The sequence below is a fragment of the Mesoplodon densirostris genome, chromosome X, assembly GCF_025265405.1.
Source record: "Mesoplodon densirostris isolate mMesDen1 chromosome X, mMesDen1 primary haplotype, whole genome shotgun sequence".
NCBI lineage: Eukaryota > Metazoa > Chordata > Mammalia > Artiodactyla > Ziphiidae > Mesoplodon > Mesoplodon densirostris.
In genome coordinates, this window is record NC_082681.1 from 46065243 (window position 1) to 46086424 (window position 21182).

General features: G+C 39.0%; 1 protein-coding gene across 1 annotated transcript in view; it reads right to left on the reverse strand.

Moving 5' to 3' along the window:
- NRK (Nik related kinase) overlaps nucleotides 1-18737 on the reverse strand; it is a 144188-nt gene extending 125451 nt beyond the window's left edge. Inside the window, exons 1-2 of the mRNA XM_060087531.1 lie at nucleotides 18681-18737; nucleotides 11403-11468 (exon numbers count right to left, since the gene is read on the reverse strand). Coding sequence (XP_059943514.1) covers nucleotides 11403-11468; nucleotides 18681-18737 — 123 coding nt within the window. The remainder of the gene's footprint in view (nucleotides 1-11402; nucleotides 11469-18680) is intronic.
- Between the last annotated feature and the right edge of the window lie 2445 nt (nucleotides 18738-21182).

Below are 21182 nucleotides of genomic sequence, written 5' to 3' on the forward strand. Positions count from 1 at the left end.
ACCTCAGCTCACCAGTCTCCTGTAAATTTTTATATTTGGGCAGATATATTTTTCAACTGGCTGATCTAGTTTAGTGGTTTTTGACTCTGGCTTGTACCTGTTGATCTGACTATAATGTAGTAGAGTTAAGAACACAGACCTAGTGGCCAGGCAAATTTTGGTTTGACTCCTGACTTTGCAACTTAATAGCTTTGTTCAGTAACTCAAATTTTGGATCCTTAATTTCTTCTTTTATGAGATGGGGGAGATGATGATAACAATGGTACCTACCTCAAAACATTTATGAGATATAAATGATACAGTGTAAATTAAGCACTAGGCGCAATGTAAGCACTCAGTGAATGTTACCCATTTTTTCTTTAATGTTACCAATTCTTAGGACACTGAGCTCACTGTCTCTAAAGTGACAAACATTTCATTCTCCATCATTTTTTTCTCACTCAATTTGTGTACCAAATAATTTTATGTAATTTTAAGTTTTTTCTCAGAGTTAGGAAAAGCTGTCCTTCTCTGAGGACTCTCAGACGTGTCCTTTTTTTTTTTTTTTTTTTTTTTTTTTTTTTTTTTTTTGCGGTATGTGGGCCTCTCACTGTTGTGGCCTCTCCCGTTGCGGAGCACAGGCTCCGGAGGCGCAGGCTCAGCGGCCATGGCTCACGGGCCCAGCCGCTCCGCGGCATGTGGGATCTTCCCAGACCGGGGCATGAACCCGTGTCCCCTGCATCGGCAGGCGGACTCTCAACCACTGCGCCACCAGGGAAGCCCCAGACGTGTCCTTTTTGATCATGGTGGTGTTTTTGTTTTGTTTTGTTTCTCTTCAGAGTTAATGATTTATACAAAATGTTACTGGCAGTGCTTAGAATATAATCAATCTTCTTTTCCCTCAGGGGAACCTGAATAATCCAACCTCCTTTACCTAGTCATAAAGGAACTCTGCCTATAAATGACATACCTAAAAGGAGCTTTATTATTTTTCCAGCACAAATTACACATAAACCACCTCCATATTATTATTTCTCTAATTGAAAAGACACATAATTTATGCCTTATTGTTCCTCTCTTTCTCCATTCTCTGCTAGAGGAGGAATACAAATTACTGAGTGTAGCTGAGCAGAGAAAAATAAGTGTACTGGTTAAATAACCGCTTAATATTCTGAGATTCTTTGATATTTTAGCATTATTTTACTCATAGCCTCTTTATAAGAGCCTGCCTTTAATATAGCCCCAGCAACATAAAAGTTTAAGAGCTTCCACTTTTGCTTTGGCACCTCCAGAGAGCTACAGTGGCACATTAATTTCTAAATGCTATTTTGGCGTCATCTACAAAACTACCTTAGACACAGATACACAAGTATGGTATAATGTTGAAAAGTCCTAAAACCAAGTTAGGGCTCATTGTTATTTGCAAGAGTTAAAAATGCCTAAATGCTATTTTCCAAAGTGTCTGTTTCATGAAATGTGGTGAGGACCTGGCTAACTAATTTTTAGTGGTCAACTATTAGAGGATCAAGGAAAGAAAGAACTTTTGATACTTCAACCACCTTCACCGAATTTACTGAGAATCTGACAACGGTGTCATACACACACACACACACACACACACACACACGTATATAATATTATATGTAATATAAATATATAGCATGTATATACATATACTTGCATTTTGTGTATATATGTATATACAAACATATATACATTTATATGTATATTCCTATACATAAATGTACATATATAGTATATATAAATATATATTCATATATATGCAAAATAAAACAAAACTTGATTTTCAATATATTAGACAAAGAGCACATTAGTATTTTTAGCAGTACTCCCACCACTCTTTAAAATGGGCTTTTTCACATAAATTTTCCTAGGACTGATATATTTAAAACATCTTTAAGTATAAAATCGAAGCATCAATTTTGCAATTTTGTATATCAATTTTAAAAAATTTATTAAAAAAAATTTTATTGGAGTAGAGTTGCTTTACAATATTGTGTTAGTTTCTACTGCACAGCACAGTGAATCAGCTATACGTATACATATATCCCCTCTTTTCTGGATTTCCTTCCCGTTTAGGTCACCACAGAACATTGAGTAGAGTTACCTGTGCTATATACAAGGTTCTCATTAATTATCAATTTTATGCATAGTATCAATAGTGTATATATGTCAATTCCAATCTCCTAATTGTACACCAATTTTTAAGTAACTGTATTATTTCCCACACAGAGATTTATATTTTATTAAAAATCTATAATTGGGATGCTTTTATCTGATTGAACAAAGCCACCATGCTATAGTTTATTAGCCTTGGCTTTTGTTTAGAAATATGTATTTGTCTCCATTCATTTAAATTTGTCTTTTCTGCTCATAAAACCCATTTATAAAATCAACTGGATTAAGTATATGAAGACATGAGACCATGATTTTTGTATTACCCCAACACACCAAATATAGAATTTCAATTTCTCCCCATATATATCTGTGAACTTATTAAATAGATGAGTAGTTGTGAAAATTTTTAATTGTGGCCTCTAGAGAGCACAAATTCTACATACGACTTTTATTTTCACCTTTCCTTTCTATCATGCTATTGCTTCTTCCTCCCTCAAGTTTTATCAGGAGGCAGAAGTAAATTTTGGTATAACACAAAAAGAAAAAGACAAGCCTACAACTCAGAGACTGGGTTATATTCCACAGTTGGAGAGATGTCATGGACAAGATAGAAATATTCCATTTTCTCCGAGGCCGCTAAGCCTCAGCACTTTCCACTAATTTGGTTCCCTGAGTCTCAATTTATTTAGTGTATGTTGGTTCTTTCACCCCCCATTGCAAATATTCAAACTCAGTTCTCTTGTTGAGGAAAAACTTGTTCCTGGAAGTTGAGTTAGAAGGTTCATTAGACTTTCCACATCCAAAAAAAAAAAAAAAAAAAGAAAAAGGACATCCCTATGTTCTCCCTCCTTTTGCCCAATCTCACCCTAGCACTCCCTTTCCTTTCTGTTACTCATCACTCCCTCCTCAATATAGAGCTACTGTCATAGGGAAAATAACCTCCTTCTTTATGTCTACTAAAACTATATCAATAAAAATGACCATCCCCCTAAAAAAACCTGGTTTCTGGTAATTCTAACTAACACCTAATACTTAATATATTGCTTGGGACACAGTGAACATTCGATAAATATTTTTTAATTGTATTATGGAAAATTAAACATTCAAAGCAATGTTTTTATTTAATGGATAAATTGATGTTTCCTATGCTAGAGAAGCCAGAGGATTACTTAAGAAAGACCAACCTCTACTTTTGAGGCATATAATCACAAGGGGGTGATGTCATAGGAAAAAGGAAGAACCAAGAGAGGGATCTGGTCTTATGGTACTGCACCAGGAAGGCACAACAGCCTCGTAAGCCTGTGGCCTCAACTCAGCTTCAGCTTCAGTTCCTGCTTCTGAGGCTTGCAATGTATAATGAAATGCACAGTGTTATGCACTTTATGGGTGCTTAAGCAATATTTGTTGGCTGACTTAATTGAGCTATATTTGCAAAATGGCAAGGATGTGAGGAAACTTTCCTACCTAAAAAGAAAGCATTCACAGTGCTAGACATTTGTTAGGCAAATAAACAGTATAATTTCAGCCTAAAAGGAAAAATATTCAAACCCCTATCCAATAGGCCTAGTGGCTAGGCAATCCAAATGTCAGCACCATGTTTCTGAAACTTAATTTAAAATATCATAAATTGTATGTCATCAACTTTGAGGACGTTTCTTTCCTGCCTTTCTGTTCCTGTTCCCTGTGCTAAATGCAAATCCAGAAAACGTAACTAGTAAACCTAAATATCACCTGTCTGTTGAGATTTCCAAGTAAAAGCAATGTGTCAAGCAGTGATTTAAAAAAAAAAAATCTAACTTAACAGGGACGCATTGGACAGTATTTTAAAAAGAAATTACCATATTCAACAGTACACTTCCAGAGAGCAAGCGATTCAGGAATTTGCTCATCATTGTAATGACACACCTTCTATATCTGACTTAATCTGCTGAGTGCCAAGGGGCAGATGAACCCTCTAATATATCTCAAGGACAGATGGTTACTTATGCCCAGGGTATGTCTTTAAGTTTTAGAACAATAATATATTTGGCCCAGTCCCTTCCTTCCACCAGCATTAACTGAGTTCCAAGTAGGCATCAGGGACGTGTGAAAATTAAGCTCTAGACCCAACTGTAAAGTTTTACCCTATTTCAGGTGAATTTTTCCTTTGCTTGAAACAGTTGCCTTGAACCTTTTCCCACTTCTTTTTCTGCCTTCACCACCTGCAAATGGCAACGTGGGAATAGGTGATTAAAGTTAGAAGTACAGTCAAGATGTCATGAAGGGCAAGGCAAACTGGTTCACTCTGGCGATTCAGTTCATTGTCTTACCCCAATAGTATTCCGCTTAAGAAAATGCTGCTAGATAACAGTAACACAGTTTTACCTTTGCATTGGGCATCATAGTAGTTACTGAGATAAATATTAGGTCTTGCTATCAGGTAGTAAAGTGGAGGAAAGAATGGAAAAACATGATGAGAATCATTTTATTTGGTGAAATGAGGAACTACTTCACCTAATAGCCAATAATCAACTTCTATTTTGCAAGGTGGTGAAAGAACTATAAGCTAGTTATTATTATGCTGGTGACAGTAAGAATAAGAATAGTTTACATTTTACTGAGTTCCAGGCACTGTGCTAGGTGTATTGTTGAAGAGCCAGAAGAACGCTGGAGATTATCTAGTGAAACACATTTATTTTATACTTGAGGAAACAGGCCCAGAAAAGTCAATTTATAAGTATTGTGTCAGTTAATGGGAGAGTCAGGTTGCCACTCACTGAGCCAAGCTAAAGGGCCTTGGTCTCTTTCTTAATATTTCATAAAATAACTGTGATCTCTCCGTGTATATTGCTCTTCAGGAAATTGTTTATTTTTTTAATAGTAACATTAAAAAACAAGTTTCAAATTATTTTCTTTTTGTTAATTTGGTCTCACATGGACAAATTCTAATTCAAATGATAATTCTTAAGCTATGAGACTAACATCTAAAGGTGAAGAGGAAACTATGTTTTATAACTCTACTAGAGGAAAAAAAAGAAAGAGCAGTACTTTCTCCTAAAAAGAGAGAGAAAAATAAAACCCACAATTTTAAGTGAGGTTTGTACTGGCAGGAGGTGGGAGAGGGTAGAAAGACAGGCATTTAATTAGAAGAAAAAGAAGGAAAGGAAAAGGTTTCAATGTGGAATGTGCAACTCAGCCTTCATTTCAACGTGCACAGACCTCAGTAGATAGCTGGAAACCTGCCAGAGAACGAGGCCTTGGAAACAAGCTGGAAGACATTGGAGAGACTTTAACCAAAACAAACACCAGCAGGGGATGTGGTTGGCAGAGCTGAAAAAGCAAAGGACTCTATGAGTCACTCCTACATTAAATTTGAATGGTATCATGCTTCCATTTTGTTGTACAGGGTATCTATACAGCATTATATATGTATATATATATATACATATATATATATAAAATATACATACACACATACATATATATTATTTAGGTAAAGAACATATAACGTTACAGTAATTAGAAATATACAATTAAAAAATATAGAGTAGAAAAGTACATCCAGTATCTCACTATTCTAACCATTTAATTCACCATTTTTCATGTGCAAGTTTTAACAGAACTGTACTAGAGTATACAAATAATATACAATACTTTACTAAATATCATAAACATAGTTCTATGCTGCTAGATATCTTCATAAACATTGCTTTTCAGAGAAATAATATATTAACTGAGTTAAGATAATTTACTTCATCTTATTTTTTACTATTTAGTGTTTTGCTGAATTTGTCTTCCTACAAGTAATAGGAACAATAATAATGATATCAGTAGCTATCTTTTAAAGATAGCTACCATGTGCCAAGTGCTTTATATGCATTGTTTCTAAATTTTATAAAATCTTGCAAGGTAGGTATTATTAGCTCCATTTTATAAATAAGGAAATTTATACTCAGAGGTTAAGTGACTTGCTCAAGGTCATAGCTAATTAATGGCCAAGTAAGCACTGAATTAGGTCTGTCTCATTCCAAAGCAGGTCCACTTTTCACCACAAAATGCCACCTTTCTGCTAAAATGAATATCTTTATGCTTTTTCTATATTTTTGTGTTTATCATAGATTTCCAGAAGTGGAATTATTGGTGTAAAGAGTATGAACATTTTAAAAGCATTTACTACATACTCAAGGTTGTTTTCCATGAAGGAGGTATTTATATAAAGTACCACCATCCCAATAATTTTTACAGAAGGAAATAAATTTGAGGGAGAAAAAAGAGGTCACATCAATGAGTGACAAAGGAAAATCTGTCTAATGTAAATAAAGCATCTGTAATCATTCACCTTCTGTAACACAGAGGTTTCTAATTTGAAGATCTGATAGTAGAAAGTGTTCTCTATCTCTGGATGTGAATAGGTACATATAAAAGTCTTAGGAATTATAACTGTGTACAGGAACTAGCATATAGTAGATGCTTCATGAAGATTCAGTTTGTCATGGACTTCTGGCTCCTGATGAAGATGTGGAAATCTGGAAGGAGTGCCACCTCCACTCTAACAACAATCAAAACGTGAATAACCTACGAAACCATTACTTTTCTTGAACCCAGAGAGAAGTCTCAAGGCAACCAGCCAGGCTGAAGTCTGAAAAAAGACAAGCACTTGCAGGGAGAGATGGGACATGAGCACTGGCTCACCTGTGGCTACAGAGGGAAGACAGGATCACCTAGAAGCTGGTATAAAGAATTCTGCTGAACATGGATGGACCTGGAGATTATCATACTAAGTGAAACAAGTCAGACAGAGAAAGACAAATATCACATGATATCACTTATATGCAGAATCTAAAAAAAGATACAAATGAACTTATCTATGAAAATGATACAAATGAACTTATTTACAAAACAGTAACAGACTCACATACATAGAGAATGAACTTATGGTTACCAGTGGGGCAAGCGTGGAGGGAAGGGACAGATTGGGAGTTTGGGATTGACATGTACACACTGCTATATTTAAAATAGATAACCAACAAGGACCTACTGTATAGCACAGGTGACACTGTTCAATATTCTGAAGTAACCTAAATGGGAAAAGAATTTTAAAAAGAATGGCTACGTGTATATGTATAACTGAATCACTTTGCTGTACACCTGAAACTAACACAACATTGTTGATCAACTGTTTCAGTAAAAAATAAAAATTAAAAAAAAAGAATTCTGCTGAATTTTTAATGAACTGCTAAAGGCCAAGTATGGGCTACCATAAGAGTACAGTACTCTCATGAGCCACAGATACAAGAGGAATACATACACAGTCATAAGTTTTTCTCCACAGATTTCTGGTACTGACCTGATGGAGAGAAGAAGCCCTTGTAGTAGGAAAAGCGTGAAACCATGTGCAAGTTCTCTCCCCGACCCCCATGGAATAAAAACCCTAAGCCTTAGGGGAAGGGCATCAAACCCTATTCCCTACAGGGTGCAGAGGAAGACCTGATATAGCTGGGGAAAATGTAAAAAAAAAATCACTCCTCTATTTCTGGGGGTAGTGCAGGAATTAGTCCTGGGTCCAAAACATTTAGGATGCCTTACCACTAATAGAGGGGCAGGGTAAGTAAGAAAGTCTCACTCTCATGACCTAGAAGCACAGTATCTGCCTAAGACTGGGGTCGAATCAGGAAAACAGAGAACTCCTCCCTGCCCCACACCATCAGGCTAACAAGCACTTAAAGAAGCAATAGCAGTATACCACTAGGGGAGGCAGGAGAGCATTGAGCGAGAATCTGAAGCACAAGGAAGAACTAAAGCTCATATCCCAGGAGCTCAGAGAAACCCGAGGATGGTAAATACTCCACCAAACACACACACACACACACACACACACACAAAATAAAAACAAAACCCCTAGACATTTCATATTTAAACTGCTGAAAAACAAAGATAAGGAGAAAAATCTTAAAGGCAGCCAGAAGATAGAAGGAGGAACGAAGATGACAGCAGACTTCAGAAACTATGCAAGCCAGAAGACAATAGAGTGTTATCTTTAAAGTGCTGAAAGAAAATACAGTAACTGTCAACCCCAAATTCTATATCCAGTGTAAATATCTTTTATAAATGAAGGAGGGGCTTCTCTGGTGGCGCAGTAGTTGAGAGTCCGCCTGCCAATGCAGGGGACACGGGTTTGTGCTCCGGTCCAGGAAGATCCCACATGCCATGCCACGGAGCGGCTGGGCCCATGAGCTGTGGCCACTGAGCCTGCGCATCCGGAGCCTGTGCTCCGCAATGGGAGAGGCCGCAACAGTGAGAGGCCCAAAGCAGCACAGAAAATTGTAAAGACAGTTTTATTACAACTATGTAACCTTTATGGATAGGAGAAAAGACTGAAATTAAATACACCAAAATGCTAATAGAAGTTGGATAAGCATAGTGATATTGGGGTAAATCTTTTAAAATTCATCTAGGGCTTCCCTGGTGGTGCAGTGGTTGAGAGTCTGCCTGCCGATGCAGGGGACACGGGTTCGTGCCCCAGTCCGGGAAGATCCCACATGCCGCGGAGCAGCTGGGCCCGTGAGCCATGGCCGCTGAGCCTGCGCGTCCGGAGCCTGTGCTCTGCAACGGGAGAGGCCACAACAGTGAGAGGCCCGTGTACCGCAAAAAAAAAAAAAAAAAAAAAAAAAAAAAGGAGAAGTAAGGACTTCTCACACTAAAGCAGAGACTTCATTACCAGAAGCCCTGCCCTATAAGAAATGTTAGAGGAAGTTCTTCAGGCTTAAAGAGTATCATACCCAGATAGAAACTTGGATTTACCCAACGAAATGAAGATTCCAGAAATAGCTCAGATGAGTATAAATATAAATTTTTCTTCTTTTTAAATTGCTCTAAAAGATAACTGACTAAAGAAAAAGTAGTAGTATTGAGTAGAGGGAAAATAGTAGTAGTAGTGTAGGTTCATATCATACGTAAGAACAAAATGTATAACAACCATATAAGCATAGTACACAAACTAGGACACCACACAGTGAAGTGGTAGAATATTACTTGAAGGTATACGGTGTAATTTAAGATGTATATTGAAAAATTTTGATTGTGGTGGTAGTTACATGACTGGACATGTTTGTCCAAACTCATAAAATTCTACACTTAAAAGGATGAATTTACCAAGTGTAAACTATACCTAAATAAGCCCTAGCTTATTTATTTTTTAAAGATTTTTTTTGATGTGGACCATTTTAAAAGTCTTTATTGAATTTGTTACAATATTGCTTCTGTTTTCTGTTTTGGTTTTTTTTTTTTTTTTGGCCGCAAGGCATGTGGGATCTTAGCTCCCCAACCAGGGATCGAACCCACACCCCCTGAATTGGAAGGTGAAGTCCTAACCACTGGACTGCCAGGGAAGTCCCCTAAGCCCTAGTTTTTTTAAAAAGAGAATTATCATGCACAACTTACCTTTTTACCCTCTTGACTTTTCTTCTTCTTATGGTATCACAATTCTGATGACTGCTGATGAGAAACCATCTTTTTGTGTTATCTAGCCTTACCTTTGCTTTTTGCCTTATATAACTGAGGTTTTTATTCCTACTATCTGATGGTGGAGAGAGCTCTATACCTTCAAATCAAGCCAAGTATACACACACACACACACACACACACACACACACACACACACACATACTTAAATACACAACCCTCAGGAATTAAAATGTGTGTGGAGCCATGGAGATTATAAATGTGCCATAAAGAAAAGAAACTTCTATGTATAAGGTGTAGGTATCTATGCACAAAGTGGCAAAATTTGCTTAGATCACACAAATGTTAACTAATCATTCAGTCTAGAATGCAATTGAAGTAACAGAAACAATATATTTGTGTCTGTATCACATTTCCATGTATAGCTTATTGTTTCTGTTAATAGGTCAGGTCAAAATGGCTTGAAAAAACTTTTGTCATGAATATTGACACTCTCTCTGTTCCTTATACTCACTAAGGTTCTTTCTGTTTTTAGGATCCTTCCGCAATGCTATTTCTCCTACTCAACATCTGTGCTTCAGGCACATTTGTGAAACTTTTAAAGATCTCCCCATCCTACCTGGGTAGATGAATTTTAAAAAGAAGCTACTTCTGGGCAGATGCAGCCCTAAGGTTACAAGGCTTGGCAGGCAGAGGGCACCTTTGTCTGAACTAGAAAGAAGCCCCTTCCCCTGTACCCATTTCAAGACACTTCTACACAACCCATACGTAGAGGACCTGTGGTCAGTCGACAGTAAGGATCAGCCTAGAGACAGTGATCTGGTTTTTGTGGGACATTCCTGGGGAAGAGGAACCCTGCATTTGTACATAACATTATACAAGATTGAGAAAATGTCTATTCACCATATTATAGAGTGGGGGAAGGGCACCTGATCAAGGTGATAGGGCCACTAAAGCACCTCCCATCTCCAACCCAGCCCTTACCACTGCCCCTGCTCTACCTAGAATGAATCAACATCATCCTCTACAACCATACCTTTGCTTGGTTATCTCATATTTGTCCTCCTGATGTCATTTTAACAGTGATTCCCCCAGGGAGCCTGACCTTTCAATCTAAATTAAGTCCCTCTGTTCTTTACTTTTATATCACTAGGAATTTTCTTACAGAAATATATTACAATTGCAATTATATAGTTATTCATGTGCTTACTTATATATTTGTCTCCTGCAAGCCCCCACGCACCCCCACACAAATACACACATTAATCACTTACATATTTCTAGACCATAAACCCTGGAAGAGTAGGGACTATCTGTTTTGTTCACCACTTAAGACTATCACAGTGCCTGGCATATATTTTGTGCTTAATAAATATCATTAAACAAATGCAGAGATTTCCTTGTTAGATTATTTGGGAAGCTATCACATACATGTGCACATTCATGTACATAGTATGATATAGAATGCTATGGAAACTTTTTGTAACATTCAGCTTAAAAGTTGAATGTCAGTAATTAGAATGGTATGGACATATAATATCAAACAAGTGATATTTTTATTTGGGTACATATTATTTGAATTAGTTCTCTTTTCCTTTAGTGATTTTATTAATTTTCTGCTAATAATGTTTAGATCTTATGTTTTGTTGGTTGGTTCACTATAGCTTTCCAATCCATTTTTTAATAATAATTCTCACAGTTGTCACTGAGCTATCTTAATTTGATTGTTCTCTCAAAGTGAAATGTGTTTTGGCATTATTTGATTTGCAGTGTAGGATTTCGTCTTAACAATCACTGTTGTTATTAGAAAATGCAGAAAGAATACCTAATGTAACTCCACTTACCAAATAGATTCTGCCATAAGTACCAAGGCCAATGGTTTTATCCAGTGAGAATATTCCAGTGGGATCCTGCAAAAATGTAGGATAAAACTTTTCAATTTTCTTGGAAAAACAGCCAAGCATTAAATGATCTAGAGTAGTATTTCTAATCTGCCTTGTTCCCTTAGAATTTCCATGGGAAGAACCTAAGTGTTATTTACCAAAAGAATAGCGTTGTCACAATCTCCCTGGACTGAGTGTAGTCATTTATAAAAAAGAAGCAATGGTGTGAACATTAATAGTTGTATAATTATCATAAAACTGTAAAATGCATACAATTATGTCTAGTTGAGGCATATTCATAAGTTAATTAGAAAGGCTATTAAAAGTAAAAATAAATTAATTTATTTGCAATTGAAATACTCTTTTGATATCCATCTTTTGAGTGCTAACCAGACAGGCAGAAAGTTTACCATATAGCAATGGTAATATTGAGTAGATATGTAATGATGAGTAGGTACTGGCTACAAAGTCTAGATTGTTTATATAATAGTAATTCTTAAGAAAGAATATTGCCTCTAAATATGAATAACAAAATAAGATCATGGCATTAAAAGAGCATCATTTAAAAAAAAATCTAGACAATATAACATGTTTATCAGCAGATTCTTAAGGCTTCCATATTTATCCTTAAACATTGTTTCCTTACCTTAAAATATGGATATTCATTTCTTGTTCACCACAAAAAAACATGGTTTCTTGAATTTTATCACTATTTAAACTCTTATTTTGCTATTTTAGCAAAAGAGATATGAAGTATGAGTAGATGCCAATTTATACACAAAGTAATAGGAGCACTGGCAAATTCTTGGAAATTCACATGCCTTATAGAAAGCACATTTTATATATACAAACTTTGTATAACCTTGTTTAAAAATATTTTTATCACTGTGACAAATGTGGGCTAAACAGAAAAACTACTGAGCAAATGCAATGTATATGACTGAAATTATAGATTCCTTTAAACTGGTGTGATATTTGTGTAATCTAGCAAAAGGGTCATAGGAAAATGACACAGCTCTGGGATTACTTCAGTCAACAAGTATTCAACTGGACAGAGTCAGGAGACTGAAGTTATAGCCCCAGTTCTGCCATTAATTAACTATATGACTTTGTGTAAGTTATTTACCCTCTCTGGGACTCAGTTTTTCACATATATAAAATAACGGTGCTGTGTTAAGTGATTTCCTAGCTCTAAAATTCTTTAGAAAAAAATCAGATTCTGACATTCTAAAATCCAGATGTTTCCAATGCATTGATATGACAATTGTTAGCAGCCTACTTTCTTAAAGTTAGCATTAAAATCAATGTCACAATATGCACAGTATTACTGTAGGAAAATAGTTCAGGGAACATACTCCCAATGAAAATACAAAAATTTTTTTAAATGATAATTTTGAGGATTCAAGAAAACTAAAAATAGATTGTTATAGTGGACTTTGATAATAAGCATATCATTGCTGTTATAATTCATTGAAAAATTTATGGGAAAAAGCCAACAAAGAAATTCTTAAGGTTTGGCTTGAAGAGTTTATCAATTTAGCATATTTCTTTAAAGGAGAACTTTGAGGAATTTATATGAGACATTATTAACTCTGGAGAAACAGTCTCTGGTCATCTGTCAAAAGAATCAAATATGTTAGCTGATTCCTATTGGTAAACCATTCTTTGTTATAGTTGAGGCTGCATTTTAGCTAAAAACAAACAAACAGACAAACAAAACCCCGATACCATATATCAGAGAATTACTGTATTATCTGAACAAGTTTATTTCCGAATCTTTGAGTGCGGTCTTTAATTTCTGTAATCCTTTTCCTAGACCTCAATAAGGTAAGTACCTTACTCATATTTGAACCCAGGTATCTACATACTCAAAAAAGACACCAAGGAAATGAACGGTACAATAAAATGCCGGTGGAACTCTTGGAGGCCTAATTTTATCTATATTCATGTTGTTTGGAAAATTTTTCCTGCTCACAAATGACCAAAACATCTTAATTCTCCTCATGCTCACATTTAATAAAAAAAACGTTTTAAAAACTTTTTTTTCTGTTCTTAAAGGCAGCTCATTTTAGTATTCATCTAAGACTATTTTTTTCATTAGTTTTATGCAATATTTTTTTGTTCCCATCTCCACACTAATCTCTTTCAAGACTAAATGATTGTCAAACTCGGCAAAAAGAGGAAGGGAACTACGCTAATTACTAGGGTAATATTACTCAATTTCTTGTATCAGATTTTCCACTGAATTATAGTCAGAGAAAGCTTATTCTGGGCTCCCAAAGAAGGAAGTATTGAGAAGTCAACTTTTTTTCGACACTGTGAAATTTAAAGTCCTCACCAAGGGGGTCTCTATGATTACTTGGTCTTCTCCTTTGCCCTGCTACTCGGAGATAAGAAAACCAGAAGAGGAAAGATCTTTATATTTATGACTGCTATATTAATTTAGAGAATATTTGGTGGTTCAGTATGTTCTGGTGTTCCATTTGGTTAAAAGAATGGTCAGTTAACAAGAAAACTTAATTTGTGAAAGTTTTTTCAAAAAGATATTGCTAAAAGTCTAAGTTTTAAAACATTTTTGCAATTTAAAAGTCCTAGTCTGCCCCCTGAAATCCTGAAATTGGGGAGTTGCTTCTGTCTTCTGAATTCAAGAAGAGGGGGGAAAATGGGAACATTGATGGGTAATTTTATTAAAGGCAGGGGGTTGGGGGTAACAGGAAGAAAAAGAACCACTAGAAGGCAGTGTTTGCTGGTCATGGAAGAGACGCAAAAGCAAAGGCTGATCTACAGGACCAAATACAGCAGAAATTAAGAACAAAGTGGAAATGATAAATGGTCATCATAGGTAGCAATACATTTCAGATTTAGGGCAGTAAAAGAGAATCATAGAACACATTCCAGTAGTTAGACAGCTAAAGGAAGAAAAGAGATTGCACAGTACCTAGAAATAGCAGAGGCTGTTGTTCTTTTGTTTTAAATATTAGAAAATGTGATTTTATGAAAATAGTTTATGGAGAGAGAACCTGAAAATGGCAGATAAAACAAAATAAGTGTCAGAGTAAGTTTCAGACATATTTGGAGGAATGGGCTTCACAATTCAAGTGGAAAATTTAAAAAGGACAGTCTCTTCCTTTAGACTAGTGTTTCTCAAACTGTGGACTGCACAGACTCTCCTTACATGAGACTCATCTGGAGAATCTTGTTTAAAATACAGATTCCTTGTCCCAACCATGGAATTATGAAACCAGAATTTCTGTGGATGGGTCTCAAGATCCAAAATCATTCTTGGGCACTGTTCTGGTGCACTAACATAAAACCCACTGCTCTAGATATTGAGGCGAAAAAGACTGAGAAAACTGATTGAAGTACAATGTCATTTTGAGGTGATGCTCTGGAATACCTAATGGAGGATATGCTGAATATTTCAATCCTTGTGGACTAGAAGGTAAAACTGATTCAAAATAGGGGGTTAAGGGACTTGAGAAAGTGAAAGTTTCTCATGACTGAGTGTGGAAAGCAGGCTTGGTCTGGGTGGTGGAAGACTGGGAGAGCTGGCAGTTATATTTAAATATAAACCTAATGTAATTCAAATATAGTTTTTTGGATCATGTACTATTTCAGATCACCTCTGCCACTACTGTCCTCCAGACCTGTCTAATCCTGACCCCAATATAGATTAGGACTACACACGGCAGTGTCAAATACCAAGGCCAGAGTTGTGAGGAATGTCATTACCATACTGCACACAGAAGGCAAAGGGGACTATCATAGTGAAAGACATGCCAGATTTGGAGATGAAGAAATAGTTTCCAGTCCCAAGGATTGAGTGACATATGCATAGTAGGGAAAAAAAACTTACATATATATATATATATATATATATATATATATATATGTATATTTATATATATCTCCCCAGGTATTGCTGCTGGCAGACAATGTGAAGCACACACAGATTTTATATATATATATATATATATATATATATATATATATAGAGAGAGAGAGAGAGAGAGAGAGAGAGAGAGAGACATAGATATAGATATAGATATATACATATGTATATACATGTATATATATATATATGGTTTTGCCATTCTCTTTTTCAAAAAGCAAGCACAAACCACAAACCTCTGTACTTTCTTTTCTGTTTTGTCACCTATAGGAAATGTTTATTCAATAGTAAGTCAGGAAAAATGGAAAAAAAACAGTAACCCATTAATTAACAAAAAATGTAGCTTACCCACCTGGCAGTCTCTGTTATTATGTTTACTCTTTTATTTTATGTCTTTAACTTTAGGGAATTATGCAAAAAAGAAAGTACATTTCTCTCTCACCTCTCTCTGCTTCCCCAGCTTTCACTATTGTTTAATATTTTAGGTCTTAAAAGATATCTATCTAGGGCTTCCCTGGTGGCGCAGTGGTTGAGAGTCTGCCTGCCGATGCAGGGGACACGGGTTCGTGCCCCGATCCCGGAAGATCCCACATGCCGCGGAGCGGCTGGGCCCGCGAGCCATGGCCGCGGAGCCTGTGTGTCTGGAGCCTGTGCTCCGCAACGGGAGAGGCCACAGCAGTGAGAGGCCCGCGTACAGCAAAAAAAAAAAAAAAAGATATCTATCTAATAACAAAAATGCCAAATAACCTTCTACTACTTTCTTTAAATCGCAATTTGCACAGCCAGCTTGGCCTCTCTCAAAGGTCCTTGTCTTGTGGTCATTTAGCTGGCCAGCCCTAGAAGGGACATAACATATCAATCTTAAACTAGACCCGTATTTAATCATCCTATACTCTTCAAGATTCATTTTTTTGCTCAGTGTGAAACTCCAAAGTCTGAATCCCCCCTTATTATCTGGCGGTTGCCAAGTTGGTATACTTGGTGTTGACAGATGCCAACTTTCTGACCTCATATGTATCCTATTGAGGATAATTATCACAAGGGATCTCACCATATGCAGGTTTCTTTGCTTGTTTTATCATCTCTACTTCGCATCAAAATGCAAACTTCCAAACAGATAACTTAGATATCTCTTGACCTTTTCATTTACTCTTATTTCTTCAGCAACTTAGGAAATAAGTCAAATGCAAAGAAATCCAAAATCACTAATCTATACCTCAGTGACCAAAACAACAGTGAATGTTTTGCATCTCTAAAAATTTGATGTAAAAAAAAATTCTAAAGGGGGGTGCTCTTCTTCTGCTTGATTTCTTAGGGTTTAGACCCTGATGGATGTTCAGGAAGAGGGGAAACATGCATAATTTGCTCACATGGTGAAGATCTCCATGATATAAAATAGCTCCTATGTAATAGAAATTTAGAAATTGTTAGAAGTTGAGGACCTTACGAGACTTTCATGAAGTCTGTAAAATGAGGCCAAACATCAATGCCCTGAAATTTTGTCTTCTCCCTATCCCTATATTAAAAACTAACCTCATCTTTCTCCCCTCCACACCCCCACCAACCCCCAGAAAACTATTTCAGTGAACTGCAATGTAAAGATTGTAGCCTTTCCCCTTATCTTCTTGGCTCTCACCAAGTTCTCATGTCCAGGGCCATGACCGGGTCAGTTAGTCTGGGCCATTTCCCCCCATTTTTTTTTTTTTGCAGCAATCAAACCTTTTCTCCTTGCTTTTGGAATTCCTTGCTCTATCATTTCTGGAGGTCTTTCCCATTCCTCCCTTCAGTCAATTTAAAAAAGAGTTTATTTCAGTTTGCCTACGTGTGGTTTCCATATTTGCCCTCTTTTTTTTTTTTTCTCTTTCCCCCACCGTACACAGAGAATGCTGGAGGAGGGTAACATTTCATTCATTGGTTTTACACTTGGGAGCAAATCTAGTCAGAATATGAAAGTGCTGTTCAGAAAGGAAACCACCAATTGAGGCCTCCATATTCCAGAATTCTCATGTATACACTGAGTGGAAAAATATTTAACTTTTAAAAATTCTGTGACTTTATTTTATGAAGCTGCATCAATAACCACAATGCTGATTATCTGTAATTCAACACGTTTACATTGAGGCTCCTTTAAAAAAAAGGCTGAGAACAATTTGTTAAAATGTTACCCGCGTGCATCACCTCCTCCTCCACATTGTTTTAGTGTGAAATTATATAGGTGAGGCTTGGGGGTGCCCCATTTTTGAGGGGGACAGGTGTCTGCCATCATCAGGAAGAAAATATTTAAATGTAAATATGTATAAAATTAAGGCACTGCTACTTTGAATAGTTCCATAACCTCAAGGTTAATATTTAGCTTTTCCCAAAGCAAGCAGGCCACTGCCCTGTACTACAGTTGCCTGGTGATCATTCCAGCACGGTGCATGCTTATTCCCTTTAGAGAGTCCAGGGGCCCTTTGCATTCAAGAGAGGGTGCGAGTGAAATGCCAATCTAAAACGGGAACTTGAAAAACGGATTTGGGTGGGATCCAATATCTGCCAGAAACCAGATGCCAATGAAATAAACGGTACTGCTAAAATAATAAGTCTACTAATAACGACGGCGATAATAGCTCACCAATCAATTACAACTCTGGAGGAAAGCTGGGCATTTGGGAAAAGGAGAATCCGCGAACGAAAACCACGAGAAAAAGCTAAATCTGGTTAGCAAGTGAGCGCAATACATTTTTTTTAAATTGGGGTGTGCAGAATTCACTTCTTCCCCAAGTGGCGTCGAGTTCTTTATCTCTGGCAATACTAAGTCGGGACCAGTGCCCTGGCAGAGTAAGAAGGTTTTAGAAAGTGCTATTAGAAAGTGAGACTTCAACGCTTTAATTTTCTGGCCCGCTGTCACCTAGAAGGAAAGGTCACGCCGAGAGTGGGCATCTCTTCTGGCAAAAGAAGAAACAAACGACGGGGCGGCGGGGTGACAGAGAGGCGTGCTTTCAGGAAGTCACGCGTCGTCGCGCTCTTTGGCCTCTCCTTGGGCCCCGCTAGGACAAGTACCCGAGCGCCGCTAGACCAAACGGGCCACATTCAGAAAAGGTTCCTCTGTTTGTGACCCGCACCGACCTACTGCCACCTCTTCCCACCATCCCTCTTCCCCCAGCTCTTTGCCTTTCTGTGAGTTTGGAGCAACCCGGGTACCCAGGGGGCGCCTTTCCCGCAAGCCCACTCCCGGGGTCCCCTCCTGCAGTCGCGGTCTCATCGAAGTCCTGGCCTAGCCAGGCTTTCGGACATCTGTCCCCTCCATCGATGCTCAGAACTCGCAGAAGAGAGCACTTCGGGGGTGACGGGCGTCCTCTACTCACCGGCAAGTGGCCCAGATCCGTGACCTCCTTGTCCCTCCAACCCCCAGGTCCCGCCATGGCTTCGAGCGGAACCCGAGCGGGTGACTGAGTTAGGCACGCTCGGGGAGTCTGAGCTGGAAGCGGACAGAAGTCGAAGGAGGAGAAGGGAAGGGAAAGGGCCGGGGAAAGCAACGGGGACCAGGGTTTGTGGCGTGGGAGAAAGAGGAGGGGAAAGTGGAGGGAAAAGAGCGAGGAGTGGAGGGAAGCCGGAGTTTGAGAGGCGGGAAAACCAGTCTGGCTAAGGCGAGAGAAGAGTCTGAGCGTCCGATCCAGAGACCAAGGGGTGAGAAGGGTGCTCCGAGGGCGAGAGCGCAGCGTCTGTCCTGGCAGGGTGCGCCTCTTTCAGGGTGGGGAGGGGGGCGGTGCAAGGAGGGGGCCCGGGAGCAGCTCGAAGGGGATTGGTGCAGCGTCACGTCGCCAGGTGGGCAGCCCCGCGGCGGGGAGGCGGGCGAGGGGGCCACTGGCCGAGAGAGGTGCTGAAGGACTATAACGGTTTGCGAGCCGGCCCCCGGCGCCCGCCCCCTCCCACGTCCACCGCTGAGTCCGCCGCCCCCGCCCCCGCTGGCGAGTGTTCCACAGGAAACTTTTTCGAGGCAGCTGCCAGCCCCGGAAAACCGGTCCCGCTCCGCGCCGCTCCCAGTCTGGGCCCCACAGCTCTGCCGCAGTCCAAACAGCCCGCGCCTTCACCTCTCCACGAAACACTTGTGACTTTTCTAGTTGTGTATTTTCTCTCTCTGCTCCTCTAATTTTATTGCTCCATTTATTGCAAAGACCCATCAAGATAGATAAGGAAATGACTTACCACTGGATTAGGGATCAGACCTAGGCGAGCCCCTGTGCGGCCGGGGTGGGGAGAAAACACCAAGTGCGCTGCAGGGCTACCACAGCTTGGTCTTTGAAGCCACTAGCCTAGGGCAGCGCAGCGTGGACAGGGCCGCTGCGAAGTCCCCTCGAGGGGGGTCTACATCTCTTCTAGCCCCGGGCTAGTTGGTACTAGGCCCGGGCTGCCCAGTCGGAACCGCACCTGTTCACAGGTGCAGGGAGTTAAGAGAGACTGAGTCTCAGAAGCCCTGGTTACCCCGGGTCCTAAGTTTGCAGTTCGCCGCGTTCGCAAAGCGCAGAGAAAGTTCCTGCGTCCTTCCCAGTCTCCAGCTCTTGGGCCGGGTTTCATTCATTCGCTTCTTTGTTGCAGAACATTTCCGGGTGCCCAGGCTGTTCGCCTCCGTTTCCCCACAAAGCGCAGGAGGTCCGATACACGGTTTAAAAGAATCTGACAGAGGCGATTTAACCTTGAGAGGTAAGGCACCTCTTGAAGAGTTTATGGGAAAGGGAGTCGGTGTGTACAACTAACCGCATTCTAAGCTCTTGCACTGCAAAGAACACTTTAGAAAACGTCCCAAAGCTGCTTACTTTCCCTGGAACTCATCGACTGCATTCGCGCACCCGCACTCCGGAGTCAGAACGCGATGTGGGGGGTTGTTTCCGGTTTCTTTCTTTTTTAAGTAAAAAATTTCTACCTCCTCTAGGAAGATTTACAGGAATAATTCTTCCCACAGATCTGGAGCTCACCATTTCTGACCCAGGCTTCTAACTTTTGTTATTATTTTCTTTATATATTGGTGGATTTTGTTTATTTCGTGTCTGTTTCAACTTCCGAGTTTGACCCCTTTACATTCCTTAACCTCCGAGCCTCAGTGAGTTCTGTAATAGCCACAGTCTGAAGAACCCGGTCTCGCTAAATAAAGAAAATTCTCTGTGAACGGGTGCGCGAAAACCAACTACCGCCTCCCCCCAAAAAGAGACTCGGATGTTCTGGATCGAATTTTCGTGTTAATTCAAATATGATGTAAACCAAGCAAATTTTATTTTCCAAGAATTCAAATCTTGACAACTCCACCGCACAAAATCTTGCCTTTTTAAAACACAGTTTAAGCATTCCTGAATGATCAGAAAAACTCTTCTAGATCTTCCTAAATATTAATCTGAAAATAACATTTCATAACTACAGCTGGGCAGGTGAACTAATTAATAGAAAGTTACACTTTTAAATACATATCTAGTTTTTAGAAATCAAGAGAGTCAAGAAATACAACATTTAAAGGAAATCTGAAGAGAATCTTTGCTAAAGGGAAGAAGTGTTGAGACTTTTTTTTTTTTAACAATGCAGTTTGCTGACGGTGGGGTGTGGGGAAATGCCCCGTGGCCCCCATGGCAGAGAGTGTTTTAGCCTGTCTAAGGGGACAAGTCCAGACCAGGCAAAAGAATCCAGGGTAGATCGTTGGGCTCTCTAGTTGCAAGGCTCCGTGGGAGGCTAGCGGCTTCTTGACTCCATGGGGATTAGCCGCATCGCCGGGTGGAACCCCCGTGGTAGGGGGAGGGGAAGCTAGGTGTTTGATCAGAACTTGACAGAGAACCTACACATTTTTAAAGTTATTATTATTTTCAAGGAAAAAAGAGTCATGG